Below are 21,732 nucleotides of genomic sequence, written 5' to 3'. Positions count from 1 at the left end.
ATTACAATCACTCTTACTCCCCCATTATTGCTAAAAACCTTATTTGCTGACGAGAAGGTCATCTGCGTCTAGAACAGATTGTATTTTAGAAAACTTACCATTTAAGAAATAAAATGCCAGGCTTGGTATTTGAGAAATAGAGTATTAAATTTAATTTGATTCTTTTCTTATTAACTCAGAATTGGGATTGTGAACCTGAGTAGTTTGACTGTACCATAGTAACTGTATTTGGAATTGGGAGTGTTGCCCATAAACTCACCCAGAACTGGGTGCCGGAGACTCTCTGTCCCCATACAGTTTTCTGCGAGATGCCGCTTTGTGCCTGCTTGCTTGGGATACCCCTGTACCCACCTTGTGACTTGGTCTTTCCAAAGTCCTGTAACCCTAAAACATGACTTTCCAAGTGACCGTAAGATCAAGTTGGGAGCTACCCGGGAGTGGATAAAGCACATGAACTCTACTGCATGCGCTTTGTTCCATCTCTTTTTTGTCAGAATAGAGACCTTGTCCGGGTGCTTGTTTTCAGCGGGCAGTTCTTAGTTAAGGTTGTTGTTGACTACACGAAACCTGCAGAAAGTCTCAGTGCATACAGTTGGCTCTCAGAACGAGCGGGGAGGCGGGGAGCGGTTATCAAAGCAGGCGCTTGGTCAGAACAATCCTTCAGAAGCTGAGAGGGGGCTTGAGAGGCCCGTGTTCCATGGTGCAAGTCATTGAGAAGTGATTTCAAGTTCAGGATCTGTGTCCTTCCCAGCTCAGAGCACACTTCATTCTGACCAGCGAGGTCAAGAGACTGCCACACTGGATAGAGGTCCTTCTTCCTAAGGTGTTAACACGAAATCTAAGCTTCATCATCCCCTGTGGCCTACTTATATTACTGGGGAGATTAAAGGACGCGGAACATGTAAATGCCCAAGATATAGTGAGGATTCAAAAGATGCTAACTATGGTTCGTATAGGTATTTACCTACATAAAAATCAGTGTGCTAGATTTCCTAATAGCTAAAGCTACAATAACATGGTCTCACGTGCTCAGTCATTACTCAGCTGTCAGGTGGACAGTGACCAGACACGGATGGAGGAGATGCTTATGCGCTTGCTTAGGATTTGACAGGAAGCATCACGTGCATGCTACACGATTGCATGTTCCCAAAGACAGACCCCTGCAGAGCAGTGGCATCTAACCTTTGATGCTTTCCAACATCAAAAGATGCCCAAGATCTGTGTCCAGGATGAAGAGGAAATTTAAGGTTTGCGCCACCCTCAGTGTATGAGCCGTCTCCATTGCCATCAGCTTCTTCATAAAAGCCGTTGGCCTCTATTAGCTGTCATTTTAAAAAGTAATTTAGATGAATATGAAATGTTCAGTTTTAATCAGATGTTTGCAGAACTGTAGCATTTGCCCAGAATCAATATCCTGCTTTTCTTTATTAAAAGGGATCTAATTTTTTTAATGCTTAGCATTGGTTCAGTGGTAAGACAAGTGTTTGGGTAGCTTAAGATGATTACATGGACTGAAAGTATCTAACAGCTTTTCTTTTTCTCAGTGGTAGCCAATTTCCTTTGACCACGTGAGACCCCCAACATGCCAGGCATAGTTTGAGGTATTAGGGATACATGAGTGAGGAAGAAAAAAAGTCAATTTAATCTTTTTCTGTATGATTGCCTCTTTCCATCATTTCTACTTTAAGGAATCACAAGATCATATTCGGTTGTCTAGATATTGTATAGTTTTGCTTTTTATATGTGAAACAATAGTCCATTTGGAATTGATTGGAGGAGGAGGAGGAATTAGAGCTACAGCTTACTCTTACTGTGAACAGATACTACGTGACCCAGCCCCGGTTTGGAAACCCACCTTCAGTGACTACCGAAGGCACTAGACTGAGTTTGCTTCATGAGTTGATTTTTCATTTGTATTTTAGGAAATTTGCTGTATCAGCCAAAATTCCCGAAACCAAGTGGTGTCAGAAGTGTTGTGTTGGTAAGTACTTTGTCCAATAACCTAGAGACTTCCTGTGCTGAAAATTTTACTCTTGATTTTGTTTTGTGACTTGTTTAAGCTGGTGTAAAAGTGCCCCCAGGGGACACTGTCGGTAAGACTTTGTTCACCCCCTTGGTCACTCCAGCTCAGTGGATCTCGACCCCTTGGGGAGTCGAACAACCCTTTCATAACAGTAGCAAAATCACAGTGATGAAGTAGCAATGAAAATAATTTGATGGTTGGGGGGTCCCCACAACATGAACTGTCTGAAAGGGTCGGGGCATTAGGAAGGTGGAAAACCACTGCCTTAGCTCCTAATGTAGCATCTTACACACCGCAGTTGTTTTGGTAAATAACCTGCTGATGAAATAAATGAAGACTTTTTTGGTTTTGTTTTGGAGACTTTTATAGCACCGATCTCTAATGGTCCTTTTACTCATCATTCACCACTCTGCTTAGTAACAGTTTGTAGGCTACATTTACTCTGCTGTCTCCCACTCACATGCCATTCCTCCTCCATCCCCACAGCAACGTCTCTGGTGGGTGGTTAGCTGCGGTGGAGTCAGCATCCGACTCCTGCACTGGGAGCGAGCCATTGTGATCCATAGGGCTTTCCCAGGCTGCTTTTCAGGAAGAGATCACCAGGCCTTTCTGCTTGGTCTTTGCTAGTCTGGAAGTCTGACTGAAACCTGGGAGTGTCCACTGGGGGAGGTGCATTGGTTGGAAGTCAAACCCAGCTCACAAAAGGAGAAAACTCTCACTAAACCACCACTGAACTCCCTTACCAACTGGCAGGTGTGTTTGCAATCAGCAAGAGCAAAACAGGCTCCCTCCCCTTAAGTGGCTGTGTCACCACAGGGGAGAAGGCGGGAAGCATTTGAAGTGGCGTGAGGAAAGGAGCCTAAAAGAAGGTCTTCACTTGGACTTGACCTCGAAAGAAGACAGATTTTAATAGAAGAGGCCACTTGAGAACCAAGGAAATGATTTGGCAATCACGGTGCAAAAAAGAACAGTTACCTAATAAATGCCGCCTGGTCCATTTAGCTGGGGCCCAGGGCAGAGAATGTATATGGACAGCTCACTCGGAGAGAGGTCGTGAGAGGTTTGAGAGAGACAGTCGCAGGACCATGAGCCAGGTGTCTTCAAACTACAGCCTCTGGGCCCGCCACGGACATTTATCCGGCCTGCCGGGTGTTTTTGCTCCATTTGTTTTTTAACTTCAAAATAAGATACGTGCAGTATGCATAGGAATTTGTTCATAGTTTTCTAAAAAACTATAGTCTGGCCCTCCAACGGGTCTGAGGGACAGTGAACTGGCCCCCCCGTTTAAAGTTTTAAAGCAGTTTATTTACCAATAAAGCAGTTCAAACCACCGGTCACTGTGCAAATGAAAGAGGAGACTCTACACTATGAAGAGCCACGGTCTCCGGAACCCACAGGGCCAGTTCTGCCCTGTGCTGTAGAGGCGCTGTGATTGGGCTACGATGCACTCAGGGCAAGTGAGCCCAGCGGACGCAAGCTGGCACCGCAGTTACCAGGAAGCAAGAGGAGCAGCCGTTTGGGGCAGAGGAGAGTGGGGGATGAGCATGCTATTTGAGTCACCCTCAGAACAGCCAGCACATTGATTTTGACTAACATGGAAGGGCCACATGTTCCCTTCTGACTGGCCTTTCCAGGACAGGCTCTTCTATCGCCTTGAGCTGGGTGATTTGCCTGCTCACCTTGTGTTATCTGTGTTAATATTTCAACTATGCTGTTAGGGTTTTTGCTCCCATTATCCTCTTTACATGTTTTACAATGTTGAATCTGTATTTCAAATGTATTTCTTATTTCAAACCTTAACCGAGGACAAAGCAGGAAAACTCAAAATACCAGGCAATTTGGTGGTGGTTTGTTTGTTTTTTTTCTAAAGTGATCTCTTGAGACATGATTCATCCTTTCGGTGTGTTCTGGTGGCTGCAGGAGTTTGATAGAAAATGGAGAGGTGTACAAGGGTTTTCATTTTAAAGCATCATTACTTCTGAAAGCACCCTGAGCCGCCTGTCCATGTGTCTGCTGCCCGACCTCCCCACTGCACTCTCCACTCACTCCTTCACCCTTTCTCCAGGCTTGTGCTGCCTCTGCTCAGCTCCATGCCGCCGTGTGGTTGTGTACCAGCGAGTGGGGGTCCAGCTTGGTCCTGTGTGACAGAGTACCGCTGCCCCATGGAATCTCCTAATCTTTATGAGAACGGATAGGCAGGTCTTCTCTCCCAGAGAGCTCCCGAGGGGTCGGAACTGTAGACCTCTCAGGTAGCAGAACTTTACTACAAATAAAGTGCATCTCCCAGCCCATCAGCGCCGCCAGTTTTATCTGGGAGGGAACAGACAAAATCTACAACAAGGGAGTCTCCTGCTATCACTTGAAATAGTTTTGTTGTTTGGGGTTTTTTGGTTTTATTTTCATAATATGATCTAATGAAGAAAGTTAACTAGCAGGAAGATTTACATTTGTTTTGCTCGTGAGCCTGTCATTCTCGTACGCACTGCACATGATAAGAAACCTCATACACATTTCCTTTTTGCCTCCACAGTGAGAAATCCTTACACGGGCCATAAATACCTATGTGGGGCACTGCACACCAGCATTGTGCTATTAGAATGGGTTGAGCCAATGCAGAAATTCATGTTAATTAAGGTAAGCCTAAGACATAGGTCTTTTTTTTAATAGACATGGTAAGTAATCTGGGTTTTGTTGTGAATTGGGTGGAGCTGTACGAAGCAGGTCGGTTTTCCAGGTGATGGTACGTAAGCGTTTTGTTTCATCTCATGGATCGCCTCGTAGCCCACTCTCTCCTTGTGGTTTCTCGTTTCCTTCCCTAACCCTTCTGCACTTCGAGGATGATGCTTACTGAGAGCTATCGGATTTACAAATATGAGAAGGGAATTTCCCTCTCTCGGTGGGTACTTCATATTATTCTTGGAACTAAATGAAGTCAATTCCTACTCAGGACAGAGGAGGGTGGGCCCTTGGGGTTACGGATACTGTGGTTCCACAAAGCAGCAGACAGGCTTGCTTTCACCTGAGGAGCAGCTGAGGGGCTTGAACTGCTTGCCCAGTTGGTGGCAGCAGGTAATGCTTAACTTACTGCACCACTAGGACTCCCTGGAAACAAATTGGTAGTGGTCAGATGCTGGATTTTGAAGTCCCCTTTTCAGACTGAGTGTGGGTCCCAAGCGGGAGTAATCTAGATCGTGTCACATTTTTTCTGCCTCTGGTTCCCAAGCAGCCTGAGGACAGAGGGTGTGCGAGGCCTTCTACCCATCAGAAGGCACAGAGCGACAGCCCCTGCACCTTCCTGGACCTGAACCCTGTGGAATAAGAAACTGCTACTGAACAGGGCCCAGTTGAGGGGCTGCTTTCTTTTCTCCTACAGAGAGAGAGAGAGAGAGAGTGTGTGTGTGTGTGTGTGTGTGTGTGTGTGTGTGTAAATAGATATGCACACACACATATAAGCAGACATAAAAACAACCAAAAGCGTTAAATTTTCTGATTTGTTGAAAAAAATATAGGAAAGAAACAGAAGCAGTGTATTCTCTCTGCTTTACCGTTCTCATCACATTTCAAAGAGAATTGGGTTTTTTGTTTTGGTTTGGTTTTTTTCCCTAATTAAAAATATGACAGATTGGCCTTCCAAAAAAATAAAAAAGACAGATCTTATTCAAGCATCTCCTCCAGGCAATGGGGAAGCTCCTAGAAACGAGGTTTGTAAAGATGTAGATGGTGGATGAAAAACGTATCAGCATGGGATGGAGACACCCCAGCAGCCTTGAGGGGAGTCAGGGAAGTGGGGCCGTGTACCTCACTGAGCTTCACATCTCCCACGAGACCACACTGTGTCTTCTCCTGGGAGCTCACGCCGCCTTTTGTTGTCCTAAGGTAAAATAGCTTATTTCTAGTTGCATTCGTTATGTATGTGTATTTGTGGTGTCTTAGCAGTAAGTTATTAGTAATGAAGAAGCTCTCTGTAGTATGTAGTATACCAGTCTGACCATCTTTTGTATGTCAGTGGTTCTCATTGGGGTGTTTTGCCCTCGGGAGAACTGGCAATGCCCGAGCCTTTTCTGACTGCCACAGTTGGAGACAGAAGTGGTGCTTCTGGCAAGAAGTGGGTAAAGTCAGATCATCCCTCCACCCACTCCCCACATAAAGAACATGCAATACAGAAGGTTAGCAATGAAGGTTGAAGCTGAGAAATCTTGTCCATACACACAATGGAAATAACAAAGAACGACATTCTTGGTAGGTGGAGGATAATATGAATCGGGTTTTTTCCAAAAGCAAACCATAGATTGAAGTCAAACAAATAGGGATCTTATTATAGGAGAATCACATCATGAAACCGAAACTAAGATCTCCCTACACAGCACAGTTCACTTCGTTTCAGTCACTGATTTACCAGTCTGTCACAAAGCATGTAATCACAATAAATAAGGACACGGTGAATTTGTAATCAACCTGGCACAACACAGATGCACACTGAGTTTCACGTGCCCTCAAAACGGATGTCTTTGGAGTGAAGTTTGAAGCAAACCAGGACCACGAACAGTGTCTCGGTGCCTGCTGCTCAGGGCATGTGGCGCCGTGGTCAGAGGGGCTTGGCGGTTCCACTTCAGTGGTCCTCCAGCCTCTTCTCCCAGGCACAGTGCCTGGAAGCCAGAGAGCTATGTAAGCTGGAAATTATTGATTGAAAACCTGAATTTGACATGCAACATATTCTTTGACTTCAGGGTGCCGGTGTTTAATGTACCAAAATTAAGGGTTTTATGCAAGTGAGTGGGGTCCCGGCAACTTCCACCCGTGGCAAATCAGGTTCCTCAGCCCAGCAGGGAGGTGTGTCCCAAGAAGGACTCAGCAAAGGCGACCTCGCTACCCCCAGAGCCTCAGTGTGGTCTCCATAAATACAGAGACGGCACTCCGGCCGCCGTTTGATAGCAGCGTTTGGGATATTATGGAGGCAAACAGGAAAGCACGGAGAGGCTGGGAGAAGGTGTAGAATTATGTAGAGAGCAGGCGGAGCCTGGCGCTGCAGGGTCTGGAGCCCATGTTTCCGTCCCGCAGAGGAAGCTGCAGCAGGCCGCTTCCGTATAAGATCTCCGCCTTGGAAGCCTGTGGGCAGGCCGCCTCTTATCTTATAAGGTCTCTGAGTCAGCAGATTTGTCTTTTTAATGGTTTTATATGGCATATATTTGAAAACACCGAAAATATGAAAGGAGCAGTTGTTTAAATAGTTCCAGCAGGCTGCCAGATTGAAAGTAGCTCTGTGGCTGCTAGCAATCGCCTTTTAGAGAATATACAAAAGCATACCATGTTATGACGGTCAGAGCCATGCTTCTTAAAGAAACTTACTCTAAAACTATGAAAGAAGACTTGAGAAAATGTGAAGTCGTGGCTTCTGCTTACATGTCAGATTTCCCTAGTGCACAGTTCTGTATACGACGACTGGAAGTTAAGATCTCACCAGGAGCTTTCTCTCAAAAGAGTGAAAAGATCATTTAAAAAGTATTGAGAAAAAAGGGACAGTGGGGGAAATTCTCAGTGTTGCTCTGGTTTACTTTAACAAGATTTGACGAATAAAAGAAATGCTAACTTCGTTTTGGAATAAAATTGGCTTACCATGGGAGTTGTATTAAGAAACACTTCTAAAGGGCAAAGGGCAGCTTTTATGCAAAGCAACGTGGTTATCAAAAACTTTAAAAACAACCAAGCTTAACTATTAAAGCAATCATTTGTTTTTAATGGTTAATATTCCCTGCTGGAGAGATTTAGTGACACCGATATATTTGCATATTTAAAATCACACCCACTGCCATCTAGTGCATTTCAACTTATGGGGACCCTGCAGGACAGGAGAGACTTGCCCCCATGAGTTTCCAAGACTAATTCTTTACCGGAGAAGAAAGCCTCGCCTGTCTCCCAAGGAGCGGCTGGTGGCTTTGAACAGCTGACCCTGGGGTTAGCAGCCCACTCCTGTATTAAAAATAAACATTAAAAGAACTTTTTTTGTTAAGAACCTCTGGCACTTCAGAATTCTCCATCACCCGTACCCCCCCCCCCTCCACTTCCAGTCACCACACCTCTTTCCACCAAAGGAGACCTGACTTTCACAGCTGAAGAACGCCCTTTTCTTTCTGCGCTACTGTGGAAGCCTGCATCTCTAACCATTCATATTCATTTTACCCCATTTCTTAACTTGGACATGAATTGAATCAATTGTATATGCTCATTGCTATCTGGGGGGGTTGCAACATTTTATTCGTGAAGCTTATTTGTGAAGCTATTGGGTGCAGCTATAAATTGTTCTGTTTGATTGCCCTGGTGATGCAGTGAGTTACGAGTTGGGCTGCTAACCCAAGGTTGGCAGTTCAAAACCACTAGCAGCTCCAAGGGAGAAAAAGGAGTTGCAACCTTAGAATCCCACAGGGGCAGTTCTACCCTGCCCCCTAGGGTGGCTATGAGTCAGAATGGCAGTGAGTTTGGTTCTGGCTGTGGCTCCATGTCAGTTGTTCGTTCTGATGCTGATAGGCATGTGGGTTATTCCAGTGGACAGTTTTCATGAGCTGTGCTGCTGTGAACACTCTTGTGTCTCCAGGTGGGCACGTATTCTTGAGGGCGTGCACACCAGCGATGCTTTAGCAGCTCACAGGGAGTGCATACGTCTGCATTAGGAGATACTGCAGTGAGCGTGTGATGGCATCTGTTTTCCCATCCCAGTGGGGTGAGCATTCGTGTGCTCCTTCCCAGGGCTATTGCTGTGACTCTCTCTCGTTTCACTATCGGGAGTGCCTCATTGTGAGTTTACTTCCTAATGGCTAATGACGTTTATCCACACTTTTAATTCATTCATCTCTTTACAATAAGATAAAATAATAAAGTTGGTTTTCTTTTACTTGTATGTTACCTTATTGAATGAAATCGCTTGAGATTGGATGATAAATTTCGCATGATTCTCACTGGCTAATTCAGTTCTTTTATCCACTTTTGTTCAGTTGAATAAGGATACAGAATTAAATATAACTGGAGACAATCCATTTTGGAGCCTGTACCAGAAAGGGCTAGGGGACCCTGACACAGTCACCAAACTCCCGGGCCTCAGTTTCCAACTCTGAGAAAGAAGGGTTAGACACTTGATGAGGGTGTTCCCATCCAGCCCTGTTGTTGTTTGGTGCCGTGGAGTTGATGCTGGCCCAAAGCTAACCAGGGTGACAGTAGGATTGCCCATGGGGTTCCTAGACATGAGGTTTATGGGAGTGGATCGCCAAGTCTCCCACCCCGAGGAGTTTTGGCATGGGTTCGAACCACTGACCTCTGGGTTAGAAGCTGAGTGCTTAACTATTTGCGCCACCAGGGATCCATTTTCTAACCCTAATTGCCTAAAATAATGGTAAAGTATTTATAAAAATACTTAATAAATTTGATTTTTCTGTATACCTTGAGTTTTTATCTAAGAAGTAACTTGATTGTTTTGTATGTTTTAGCAGAACTGAAGATTGATAAAACTATGTTTTTGGCATTTTACTCTCCTGGGTGTGACGGCACGTCTTTGTTTCTCTCCTCAGCACATCGATTTCCCTATCCCGTGTCCACTCAGGATGTTTGAGATGCTGGTCGTCCCAGAGCAGGAGTACCCCTTAGTATGTGTGGCTGTCAGCAGAGGGCGAGACTTCAACCAGGTGGTGCGGTTTGAGACCGTCAACCCGAATTCTACCTCTTCGTGGTTTACAGAGTCAGGTTTGTGTTTTGCTGAATTATTAAGACCATTATTCAAAGAGGATTCCAAAAGTTTGTGGGGGCATCTCCTAATTCCCCTTTCCACGGACTCTGTGAAGCCCCTTCACGTGCATACCAGTTTTATAAGCAACAGGTTGACAGAATCTGTCTTTAAGGAGAAACTGTGAAAGTCCAGTCTTAAACATCTCTTTAGAACTGAAGAAAATGGCTCGTTTTAAAGTAGCTGATTTGTTTAACTAACAGACCATGTAGGTACAGACTGAGACCTTACTGGGTCTAGAGCACGCAGAAGTGGGCTTCGGGTTGGTGGGAAAATCACGTCACTTAAACTTACAAAGGGCAGTTCCAGGCCTTCTAAGCGTAAAATCAGAAATCCGTCATAACTAACGTAAAAGAGTGAAAGCAATGGCTAACATCACTGGCCGCGGTGAACACTTACACCGTTTAGCGCTTGCTTCAATGTTGGCACCCAAGCTGCCTGACTCTAGTTCGAATCCTCCACTACCGTGATTTTATGACTGCGTTTCGAGTGCAGTGATCTCCGAACTCTCTTTGATGTCTCTTTGCTTTTATTACTACTTTTTCTATAACTTTATTCAATGCTTTTTGTGTTGTAGATAGCCCACAGACAAGTGTTACTCATGTAACTCAACTGGAGAGAGATACCATTCTCGTATGCATGGACTGTAAGTTTTATTTATGAACTTATTATTTTTACTTTCTTACATTTTATTGGGGGCTCTTAGGACAGTCCATATTTGTACATATGCGATGATCATTTCATTCGGTCCCCCTTTCCTCCTCCCCCTACCCTCCTGGTATCACTACTCCCATTTCTGTTCCAGAAGGGTTTATCTGACCTGGATTCCATGTGTCGTGAGCTCTTATCTGTACCTGTGCACCTGCTCTGGTCTAGCCAGACCTGAAAGGCAGGACTGGGGTCATGATAGCGGGGGGTGAGGAAGCCTCAAAGAACCAGAGGAATATTGTGTGTTTTATCAGTGCTATACTGCACCCTGGTTGACTCATCCCTTCCTTGCGACCCTTCTGTTGAGGGGATGTTCTAATGTCTACCAACAGGTTTGGGGGTGTCTCTGCTCTGACCCCCTCCTGTTCTCAACAATATGGTTTTTTGTTTTGTTTTGGGTCTTCTGTTGTCTGTTACCTGATTCTGTCAAGATCTCATGATCGCATAGGCTGATGTGCTTCCTCCATGTGCACTTGTTGCTTCTGGGCTAGATGGCCACTTGTTTGCCTTCAAGCCTTTAAGACCCCAGACACTATGTCTTTGGATAGCCAGGCACCATCAGCTCTCTTCACCACATTTGCTTATGCACACATTTTGTCTTTAGTGATAGTGCCAGGAAGGTGAGCATCACAGAATGCCAGGTTGTTAGAACAAAGTGTTCTTGCATTGAGGGAGGCTTCAGCAGAAGCCCAAAGTCCATCTACTTCCTCAATGTATTTCCATATAGATATATATACATAGACCAATACCTATATTTTTATGAATTAATATAGTACATCAATGCACACCTATGTTTATACCTCTATCCATAGCTTTGTTTCCTAAATCTTTGCTGTTTCCTTTTACCTTCCTCCTGCCCCACGACCGCATTCACCCATCTCCCACCTCTTAGTAATTCCTCTCAGCTAGATTGCCATTGCTCCAACACATCCTCCTTGTTGATTTTCATTCCCTAGTTGTTCCCCTGTCTATGGCATTGTTTGCTCACCACTCCTTTCCCCTGCCACTTCCTCCCCCAAGTCTCTCCAGAACCATGAGTTCCTGTCTTAGATAGCAAGGCAAAACAACAACAGAGACAAAGGATTGAATAAAAAGAGAAAAAACAAAGAAAATGCCTAGCCAAAAAAAAAAACACACACAGAACAAAGCAGACATCATTTCCAGGTCTGTCCCTGACCCACCTCCCACTGGCCCTGGGAACTGCCCCTCCTAGCCTGAAGTGTATTGCTGGGGCTCCTCGGGGGTTTATAGCTTTGCTTTGCTCCCACTGCTGATCTTTCATGTTCCCTTCTTGCTTCACCCCACTGTAAGAGTGGGTACACCGCTCACTCACTCGGCGCCATGTGTCCCAGTACTGCCCTGTTGTGGTGTGCTCCAGCCATGTCTCGAGCTGTTGTGAGCCTACAGTCCTCTCTGTCCCTATACGGGGTCTAGTCCCTCCCAGGCCTGTAGGGTTGGTATTGTCCTCTGCAGTGCACACTTCTAGGGGATGGAGTGGGGGTCAGGTGGACTCTGGGGCTGGCCCTGTGCATCTCTCCGTTCATGAGTTGCTCGGTGTGGTTACATAGCCCTCAAGGAATAAGATTACTTTATCTTCGTTTCTCAGTGATTTTTTTTCCCTCTAGGTTGTATAAAAATAGTAAATCTCCAAGGAAGATTAAAATCCAGCAGAAAATTATCATCAGAACTCACCTTTGATTTCCAGATTGAATCAATAGGTAAGTAATATCTTGGCTGATTAAACTGATGAAAATAATTGATCTGGTAATTACCTGAAGTTACAAAAATACCTTATATACTCGTGTATAAGCCGAGTTTTCCAGCACATTATTTATGTAGTTTTTGTAGTAAAATTAGTGTCTCGGCTGATGTTTAGGTTGGCTTATACTTGTGTGTATACGGTACATTGCTAAGGACTCATCTTTTTTCAAATATAGGATATAATGAGTAGGAAGTCAATATTAGCCTGAAGTTATACATATATTCTAAATTAGTTTAATAACAATATTGAAAACAATTGTTATAGATCTGACATTTCAAAAAAATAGTATCATTTCTTACAACATAGTTATGATTTTTCTGTTTCTTCCAGATTCCTGTATCATTTCTTTATAAATATATTTCCACATTTTACTCGGCAAGAGCTTTTTCTAGAAAAGTATTTCTGATGGTATCAGTATTCTAAAATAATTATACCCAGGAAAAGTAAGGTAAAGATTATTATAGATGAGATTGTGCCAGGAAAAATGAAGGACAATATTTAAAGTCGTATTTTTAAGTATAAATGATATTTAACCATGATTTTTTTAAATGTCCTTCAGTAAAGATACTAGATGTTGCAGAGAGTTCAGATCAAGGGCAGATAGTTCGTTTGTGCTGTTTTGAGTTCTCAATCCTGAATGCATGTCCTCCACTTTTTAAAAAAAGCTAAGTCATTTGGGGGGGACAACTGCCCAAGACAGTGAAATAGAAGCCGCCACTAGAACAGCACGGGATGAAAATACAAAGTAAACAAAGGACAGAAACTCAGAACAGTGTCCAAGTCTGAGACCTTGTTGCTGGAGGGGCCTGATAATCAGAAGCTTCTCCCTACAGAGGACGTAGGGCTGCATGGCTTTACAGCTTTTCATGTCCGGAACAAGGACCAAACACCCAGTCCCATACAGATCTGGAGATTGTAGACAAGGAATCATGAGGGAATTAAAGTATGAGACCCAACTAAATAAGGATACTAAAACTGTATAAGATTGGAACATAAAATAAAAAATGATAATCTAATGTGACTTATGAACATCACTATTAAAATAAGATTAACAAATAAAATTCCACACTAACGAGTAAGATACTTTATCTCAGAAAAACTTGGGAGATTTATGCAGTATGTAACCAAAAATTTTTAAAGTCATATAACTTTTTATTTTGCCAAAAAATTCAATAAACTCTGTTCATGTTTTAAACAAAAAAACTGCTTCGTAAATTAGGATAGGAAGGAAATGACCTTACCCTATTGTAAACATCATGTTTAATGGTCCAAATAATTGCCATTAAAATATAAAACAGTGAGGATGCTTGCTGTCACCATACCGCAACATTGTTTTATTAGACACGAAACAGGAAATATGAGGATCAAACAGAAAACCGTGAAAAGATCCTGGGAAATGATGGGACTATTCAACAAATGATGCTGAAAAAATTGGTCATATATGGGAAGCAAAGTTACATTTCTTCCTCATTCATTATACACACAAAACCTGGATTGGTTACGAGGGGTCTATAAAATTTTGTCCAAAATGGAGTTAAAAGATAATGGAATGCTTATTACATCATTGTTTGCAATAACAAAAAATCTAGAAATACCTTGAATTTTCATCATACCAAATGTATGAACCATGGAAAGCATGGGGTATGTAAGATGCCAGGTCTAATTTTCTCTAAACCTATTGGCAAATATTAGGATTTCATAGTTGAGTGGTGGTACGTGTGTGTGTTTTAAGTATTTTATATTAAGTACTGTGTGGTGTGCGCTGGTTGCGTGGCGGTTATGCACCGGGCTGTTAACCTCAAGGTCAGCAGTTCAAAACCACCAGCCACTCCCCAGGAGAACGATAAGGCGTTTGACTCCCATCTAGAGTAACCGTCCTGGAAACCCGCAGGGGCAGTTCTGCTCTGTCCCGTAGGGTCACTGTGAGTCAGAGTGGACTCCGTGGCAGTAGGTGAGCGTGTATATTTGAAATGACCCATGGTAGCATAGTGGGTTGTGCTTTGGGCTGCTAAGCACAAGGTCAGTGACTCGAATCCACCAGCACTCTGAGAACAAGGAGGTTTTCTGCTCATGTAAAGATCTGCAGCTTCTACTCTTATCAGTTAAGTCTTTGGCAGTGATTTTTTTTTTTTTAACGCTAGTGACCAGTTGAAATGTTGCCATTGAAGATAGAAAGAGGGATTAAATGATGCTTAGCAGTTGAACTTTTGTACAATAGCAGTAACTGAGCTGTTCTTGCCTGCTAGTTTGCCTACAGGACAGCGTGCTAGCTTTCTGGAAACACGGAATGCAAGGTAGAAGTTTCAGATCAAATGAAGTAAGTAATCCTTTAAAAAAAAATTTTTCTTATTAAATAGTCACAAGGTGTTGTCAAATTGTACTTCAGACAAATCTTTTGATTTGGGTTTTGCTAATTTTTACCAGGAATGCTTGACTTGGGAACCATCATAGTCTCTATTCAGACTAGTGATTTAAAGTAACCTTTGTTTCATAGCCAACGCTTTCTCTCCAGTACTCAGATAACTTCAGTGCATATTTTATGTTCTTCCAGACAACACCCGCCTTTTCAAAACAAGACTTTCCCCAACTGCTTAAAGCTAACCACCATGGTTTCTGCTTGACATTCCCAGACCCCACACCTGGACCAAGAGCCCTGACTGACACGCCTTCTCTGCCTGGCAGTTCAGACGGCCGGCTAGAAGGACAGGACCCTGCATGTCCTGTGAGGCCACTCTGCCCCTTCCTTCAGTTGCCTCTGCACTGCCAGATTCTTTCCACATCTTTTCTTCCCTTCCCTTCACCTGTGTCTGTATCTTTCGAGTTCTTCCTACCACACTTTCAGAAAGAATTTAACCCCAAGCAGCGTGATGTATTCTATTCAATGTATCATTTCTGTCAGAAAGTGCTAGGGTTATAAACATCAACAAAATTTGCTTTTTTTCCTCTCCACTCCTCCCCCTCAGTGTCATAGTAAATAAAATCATCAAAAATTCTTCCAGTGCCCTCAAGTGAATGCCCTCTGCCAGTCTGTAAAGCGTCACCTTCACTTGATCACTGTGGGAGAAGCACCTTTTCATGCCAAAGGCAAGACAGTAGCACATTGTGCCCTGAACTAAGGTTCATGAAACTCAGTACAGTTCTTCTACCAAGCAATCAGTGTGGGCAGGACCCCCTAGTTCAAGTCGCAACTCTTATCAGCGGTGTGAGCTTGGAATATCACTAACTTTCTCAAGCACGCGTGCACACACACACAAATTGCGCTGGGCAAGCATCAAGCAACTCTGGGTTAGTGGAGCCAGTGGCATCGCCTAGGAAGATTCTCTCTGGTCACAGGGAATGTTTTGTACAAGCAGTTTCACTCAAACCTCCTCTTTTGTGATGGTCAATTTAAGTGAACAGCGTGCGGCTGTGAAATTCTTTTTCCTGGGCGTGGGGTTGAGAGGGGGCTGGGAATGCTGCAGAAACTGTTGTGATGTTGGACACAGCTTGTAAGGACAGCGCTGTGGAAAAACTCAAGTGTACGAGTGGTTTTCTCCTTTCAAAAAAAGGTGAAATGTCGACTGATGACAAATCTCATTCTGGACGTCCATCAACTTCCCAAACAGACAAAAATGACGATTCGTAGTAGAGAGTTCATTCCAGCAGATCAGACTGTTAATAAAGCTTTCTATTTGGAGGTTCTGAAAAGAGCGTAAATTGTGTGCAGCAGAAAAGGCCTGATTGGTGTCAGAGGGGAGACTATTTTTGCCATGACGACAATGTACCTGCTCATGGAGCCATCTCAGTGCGCCAGTTTGGGGCAAGACACAGCCTGCCTCTCTTGCCCCACACACGTGCAACTTCATTTTTGTCTGCGTGAATGACGAGGGACACGAAAGGACAGCGATTTGATGAGGTAGAAGCGGTGAAGGAAATACGGAGAGAGGTGCTGTCAGCCATCCCAGCCGAGGAGTTTGAAAAATGTTTCCAAGAATGGAATCGCAGATTTGACAAATGCATTAAGTGTAATGGAGAGTACTTTGAAGGTGATAAAGTTGTTTTGTAAAAAACTTTAAATATATAGTTTTGAACAATACCCTGTTTTGGGGGGTACCCCTCATATTTCTGTGGACTGGGGAAAATGAAATAGTGCTTCAAAGGGTTAATAAAATGAACCACGTGGTGTGCTTGGCATCATGCCTGGCTTGTAGGAAGTGTTCAAAAGGTCTCTGCTAACATGTTTTTAGCAGTAATGCCCATGAGATCTCACTTTTCAGAATGGTGTTAAATCACCTGAGGGAATTGGGCAGGGAGATTAAGAACAGTCAACAACTAGTGAACACTGAGCAGAAAAAGCAAAGTATTACAGGACTGATTGTTTAGTTTTGTTTTTCAAAAGGTATTTACAGAATATCACCAGAGGGCTTTTTTAAACTCCCGAGACTGCCCTTACTTCAATGCCACCTCTCCAAAAATAAGATTATACCCCTCTAGTAGGCAAACCCCAGAATCTACTAAAAATCACAATCTTGAGCCTTGAACCCTTGTTACTTATGTGAGTGCGTTGTATCCTTCAGGTGAGCTGGGCTACAGAACGTAGGAATAATTGATGTTTCTGGAGTAATTAGTTGATAAAGTATTAGGAAATAAGTTTAGTTTCAAACTCAAAATTTTTTGCAGCCTACCAAATTTAGGGAAGAAGGTAGAGCCACTGTAATTTAGGATGTTTTGCCGTCAGTGAGCTACCACCTGTCCTGGGTTTCTCTTTCCCTGTAGTCTTACCCCTGCTTCCCCAACTGGCAGTTGGTCCCTCTGAGGACTTTCTGAAGGATGTGTACGACTATGAAATCTTTTATTATTTCGAGACAGTGGGCAAGAAAAAGAACCAAGAATTAGCATCTTTGGAGTATTCTCAGCTAGACATTATATCCACTTAATATTTATGAGAATACTCCAAAGTAGATATTTTTTATTCCATTTTGCACAAGGCAAAAATATGTTTAGGAGATCATATGCTGCCCAGTGGTTTAAGTGTGAGAATTAGGATTCGAAGTTAAGTTGTGCCTGTCGTTTCAATACTTCATACTGCACCATTTTCAATCAAAGCACCAGGTCTACGTGAGTTACGGCGGCCAGTGGCCTTCTTAAGAAGGTGAGCCAGAATACTGTGCTTTTAAAGGTCCCTTCAAGTGTATAATGTAACATAAGTGGCTTTCCTATTTCTATATTTTATTCAAATTTATTCAAATTCAGCCATGCGTTTCCTAGACTAACACAACTCTGCCCCTGTGCGCCGTGTTATTAAGGCATACAGGAATATCTTTTCCATCTTAGGAAAAGGTTTGTTTTCTGTAAAGTTATAAAATGCCCATCTACTTTTCTGTTTTCTAATTTCAGAAATTAAATTTACATTTTTACTTGAACAGGTAACACAAGAAATTTCAGACAGCACAAGAATTTTCAGGCTCCTTGGCTCTGACAGGTATGAAGAGAAACTATTTAAAATATAAAGCTACGTGTGTTTCTTAGTCCCACATGTAACTGGCGTCTTTTCATGAGAACTGACATTTCTCAGTAATATGTTCGACAAAGTGTTACAGCTCTTTTAGAATTTGTCTAGCAGGTTTTCTGTTTGTTTGTTTTTTTCTGGAAACCCCCCCCCCAAAAAAAAAAAAAAAAACAAGAAGAAGAGAAAGTTAGAAGACCCTTGCAGATGTGCCTGATCTCCTAAACAAAAAGAATGTACCTATCTGTCGGGGCTGGTTTTGCATTAAAAATACTACATGAAGTCTGGTCTACCACACATGACAAGACCGCAGGCCAATAAAGAAAGGTTTTCGGTGCCAGATAGCGTTTTAGTTCTGCTGTGGTTTATCTTCTGATTCTTGAGCCACTCATTGTTGTTAGACTCTGTAAGACTTCATCCTCCACATTGCCTCTAACGTGGGTTTCCCGTCGTGTGCTGACAAGAAACTGGGGTTAGGGCAGGACGGGTGTGGGCAGTAAAACTACTTCTCCGGTGGGAACCGGCCCTCTCCCCAGACGGCCTGCAAATGGGCTTCACCCACAAATCAAAGAAGCCCCACTTAGAAGCAGCCCGCGGGGGCAGTGGGCGGTTTATGCTGCTAGTCATTTTCAAGAATAACTCTGTCCTCTGTTTCTGTTCGTTTTACTTTTAGGGTCGTGGTTTTGGAAAGTAGGCCAACTGATAACCCCACCGCAAATAGCAATCTCTACATCCTGGCGGGCCATGAAAACAGTTACTGAGCAATGTGCTCTGCCAGTCACTGGGGACAGCAGCAGCGCCGCCGCACAGAGGGCCACGCGAGCCGTGCCGCACAGACTGCAGTCACTTGGCTCCGGTTATTCTGTAGTTTATGTGGCATGAGACAAAGGGGGGATTTTTGTTTTAAGTGGTATGGATATATTTAGCATATTTGAACCACACAAGTGCTTAACTCATTGTTATGTAATCTTTGTACATATAGGCAGTATTTTTCTGTGAAACTTCATTTTGCTGAGGACATACACCAAGAATTTATGTAGATAATGTACTTTTATGAGATGTACAAGTACGTGTCTTATCTGTACAGATGTAAATGTGGATGAAAGATGCAATTGGGATTAATATTTTAAGAATTCTTTAGTATCTTCTGGGGTGTGGTTATATGACAGAAATGGGGTGCTGGCAATGAAAACTACATTAAACACTATTGTATTTTTATTCTATGTAATTTAGTAATATGATATAAATCTTGTAACTTTTAAAATGGTAACAGAGGCTGTAATCCTTTTATAATCTTGTTTTTAATTTTAATGCTAGTGCACTGGTGTTTATATTTGCACAGAGCATTGAGATGTGATGCAGTAAGTCACAAAAGTAAACTGTGACGTTGTCCATACGCATTTGGCTCCATAACATCTTTTTTAAATGTATTTGGCTTGTTTTCTTTGTGAAACAAACCAATTAACCACCTGTTGTAGTAACTGGCCCTTTTATATTTAAGCAGAACCCTGTCAGGTTGCTTGTCTGTGCTTGAAAACAATGCCTTTGACATCGAATTTGAGCCACGGAGTAGCGGTGCCATGATGTGACACGGCAGTGACTGACTGAATTACAGCCCACGCAGAGTCAGTCAGCGTTGCTCAAATTAAAGACGCTCCACGGAACACTGCGCATCATCACGTTGAACAACTGCGACATTCCTTAAAGTGAAGCTGTTCACATTTCTAGTGGAATTTTTACTTCTGTTGGCCTTCTTTTGTGATCATTTTCATATTTCTTGTGATTGATTTAAAGTATTAATACATGGCCAAAAGAGTTTAGTTACTACCTCATCAAAACAAGATAGTGGTTACTACCCCTCACACGAACTTCGTTCTGGTGAGACTCAGTTTTGATTGCTGTTTTCCAATGGAGTATGTATGTACCAAGGTTGAGCAAATGCGCACTCTGGACTCTCTTTTGGCATAGGTTCTTTATATTTTAATGTGAGTATATACACTAAGAACGAACTAAATTGTGATTTATGGTCTTCATGTATTTTAATTGATAATGCTTTTAAATATATTCCTGATTGTACATACTGTAAAATAAACATGTTTTTTAACATGCTGTTGTATAGTAGCTTGTCCTGTGGCTCAATCTGGATACAGTAAGACTGGATTCTAAGCTTCTTACAGGGGAAATTATCTGACTGTTACTCATGTAGATGCTTAGATTCTCCATCCTGGCCCCTCAAGTGACGTTATTCGATCTGTGGTCTCCATTTCATGAAGCAGGCACATTGCCACACGTGAGGAAAGGGGCGTCTAGAGGGCCCTCAGCTTCCAGTCTTTTGGTTGGAAGAGGGGTGGGTAATTCTCCACAGCACAATCGAGCCCCCCCCCCCCCCGCAGCTCCCACCTGCTGTTACAGAGAACATGTTACTGGAATGCTGCCGCGAATATTCACTTATGTCGGGTGCTACCATGGTAGAAGTGGTTACCCCAACACCCTGGGTTCCAGAAGACCTAAACTATTTACTATCTGACCTTTGCAGAAAAGTTTGCCAGCCTTCTGGGTTAGAGAAAGGAAAGGAAAGCATTGGAGAAGAGTGATTCTGGAGGTAAGGAAGAAAGAGTGGGAAGTGTTGGGTTGGGGTCCAGGCGACTCCATTTTTAGCATCGTTTGTGCCGATGCCTTTTACTGTCACCCTGGATAATTTACTTGACTCTAGACCACTTTCCTTTTTCAAAAACAGAATTTTTAAAAATCATACAAATAGAGATGATATCCCTTTATTACTGTATATACTCGTATACAAGCTGAGTTTTTCAGTACATTTTTATGTTGTTTTTGTGTCCAATTAGCTACCTTGTCTGATATTCAGGTCAGCTTATACTCGAGTATGTACGGTACTTTTCCCAAACATATTCAAGTATCTTCCCATTATTCGGTAATAACTCCTGTAAAACACCTTTACCAATCTAACACGAGCAATTTGCTGAGAGACAGAGGCATGTAGAAGTGATTTTCAAGAAACCAAGATGCTTCTGTGAGCCTTTGTTAGCAGTGGGGCCACTGGGGTTTTGTTTTCTGTTTTTCAAGTGTTGTGTGCATTATATAAAAGATATTATTCTCTCAAAATTTTAACCATCATATAGGCACAGAAAATAAAATGCAACTGATTAAAAGTATAGAGCTTGCTTTTTTGAAAATGCAGACACACCCCACCCGACTCCTGGAGTCACACTCCAATGATTGGACACCTAGGAATCTATTTTTACAAAACGAGACAAGTGATCAGCAAGTAGACCCTCCATGAGGATCACCTGCTGCACAGTGATCCTAAATCGGCATTTCTGAGTGTAGTCTGAAGACCACTTGCTTTGGAAAGAATCACCCATGCTGACAGAAAGGCAAACTCTGGGCTAGGAATATGCACGCAGGAGGGGGAGAGGTGCTTGTTTAGATGTTGGGAACCATCTATTTCATCTCTGAAGTTCAAGCTATCTAATTAGCCACTGGTGTTGAGACGAATGAGTTCAATTGTTCTGGCAATTGAGTTTATAAGAGTGTCACTGATTCCAGTCGAAATCAGAAAATAGGTGGATTAGTGTTGTCGATGTTACTAGAAGAGTGAGGGAAGGGGGTGCCGTTCAAATGACAGGTAAACAGCATTCCTTGCATAAAGCAATACCAGCAAGTGCTCAAGCCTTGTGTCTGTCTGTGTGCCAGGGATAGCACATCCTACACAGAGATTCTTCCACTTAATCCTTGAAGCAACCCCATAAGGTAGGTCTTGTTAACTTTTTTATCAATGAAGGAAATCACAGAAAGGTTAAATAATTTGCCAGGACTGTGGCTAAAAGTGGTAGAGCCAAGACTTGATTTGAACCTAAGGAGTTGGTTAAAAATGTATCCTTCATCCAACACCAATTCCTGTTTAAGACACTAGCGAAAATAGGAATGGAAGGAAAGTTCCTCAAGATAATACAAGCTACATATGA

The 21,732-nt window shown here is 42.9% G+C and overlaps 1 protein-coding gene and 1 pseudogene across 3 annotated transcripts in view; both read left to right on the top strand.

The window, feature by feature from the left end:
• Window positions 1–19,855, top strand: part of MAP4K3 (mitogen-activated protein kinase kinase kinase kinase 3) — a 180,041-nt gene extending 160,186 nt beyond the window's left edge. For all 3 annotated transcript variants that reach the window (XM_075535824.1, XM_075535823.1, XM_075535825.1), the window contains 8 exons: window positions 1,923–1,981; window positions 4,554–4,657; window positions 9,580–9,751; window positions 10,369–10,437; window positions 12,125–12,217; window positions 14,508–14,578; window positions 17,667–17,722; window positions 18,420–19,855. In XM_075535824.1, coding sequence (XP_075391939.1) covers window positions 1,923–1,981; window positions 4,554–4,657; window positions 9,580–9,751; window positions 10,369–10,437; window positions 12,125–12,217; window positions 14,508–14,578; window positions 17,667–17,722; window positions 18,420–18,507 — 712 coding nt within the window. In that variant the 3' untranslated portion in view covers window positions 18,508–19,855. The remainder of the gene's footprint in view (window positions 1–1,922; window positions 1,982–4,553; window positions 4,658–9,579; window positions 9,752–10,368; window positions 10,438–12,124; window positions 12,218–14,507; window positions 14,579–17,666; window positions 17,723–18,419) is intronic.
• Window positions 17,830–17,898, top strand: LOC142431169 (U7 small nuclear RNA; annotated as a pseudogene).
• Window positions 19,856–21,732: the final 1,877 nt, after the last annotated feature.

This window comes from Tenrec ecaudatus, chromosome 17 (assembly GCF_050624435.1).
Source record: "Tenrec ecaudatus isolate mTenEca1 chromosome 17, mTenEca1.hap1, whole genome shotgun sequence".
Taxonomy (NCBI): Eukaryota; Metazoa; Chordata; class Mammalia; order Afrosoricida; family Tenrecidae; genus Tenrec; species Tenrec ecaudatus.
This window is presented reverse-complemented; position numbering and strand designations above follow the sequence as displayed.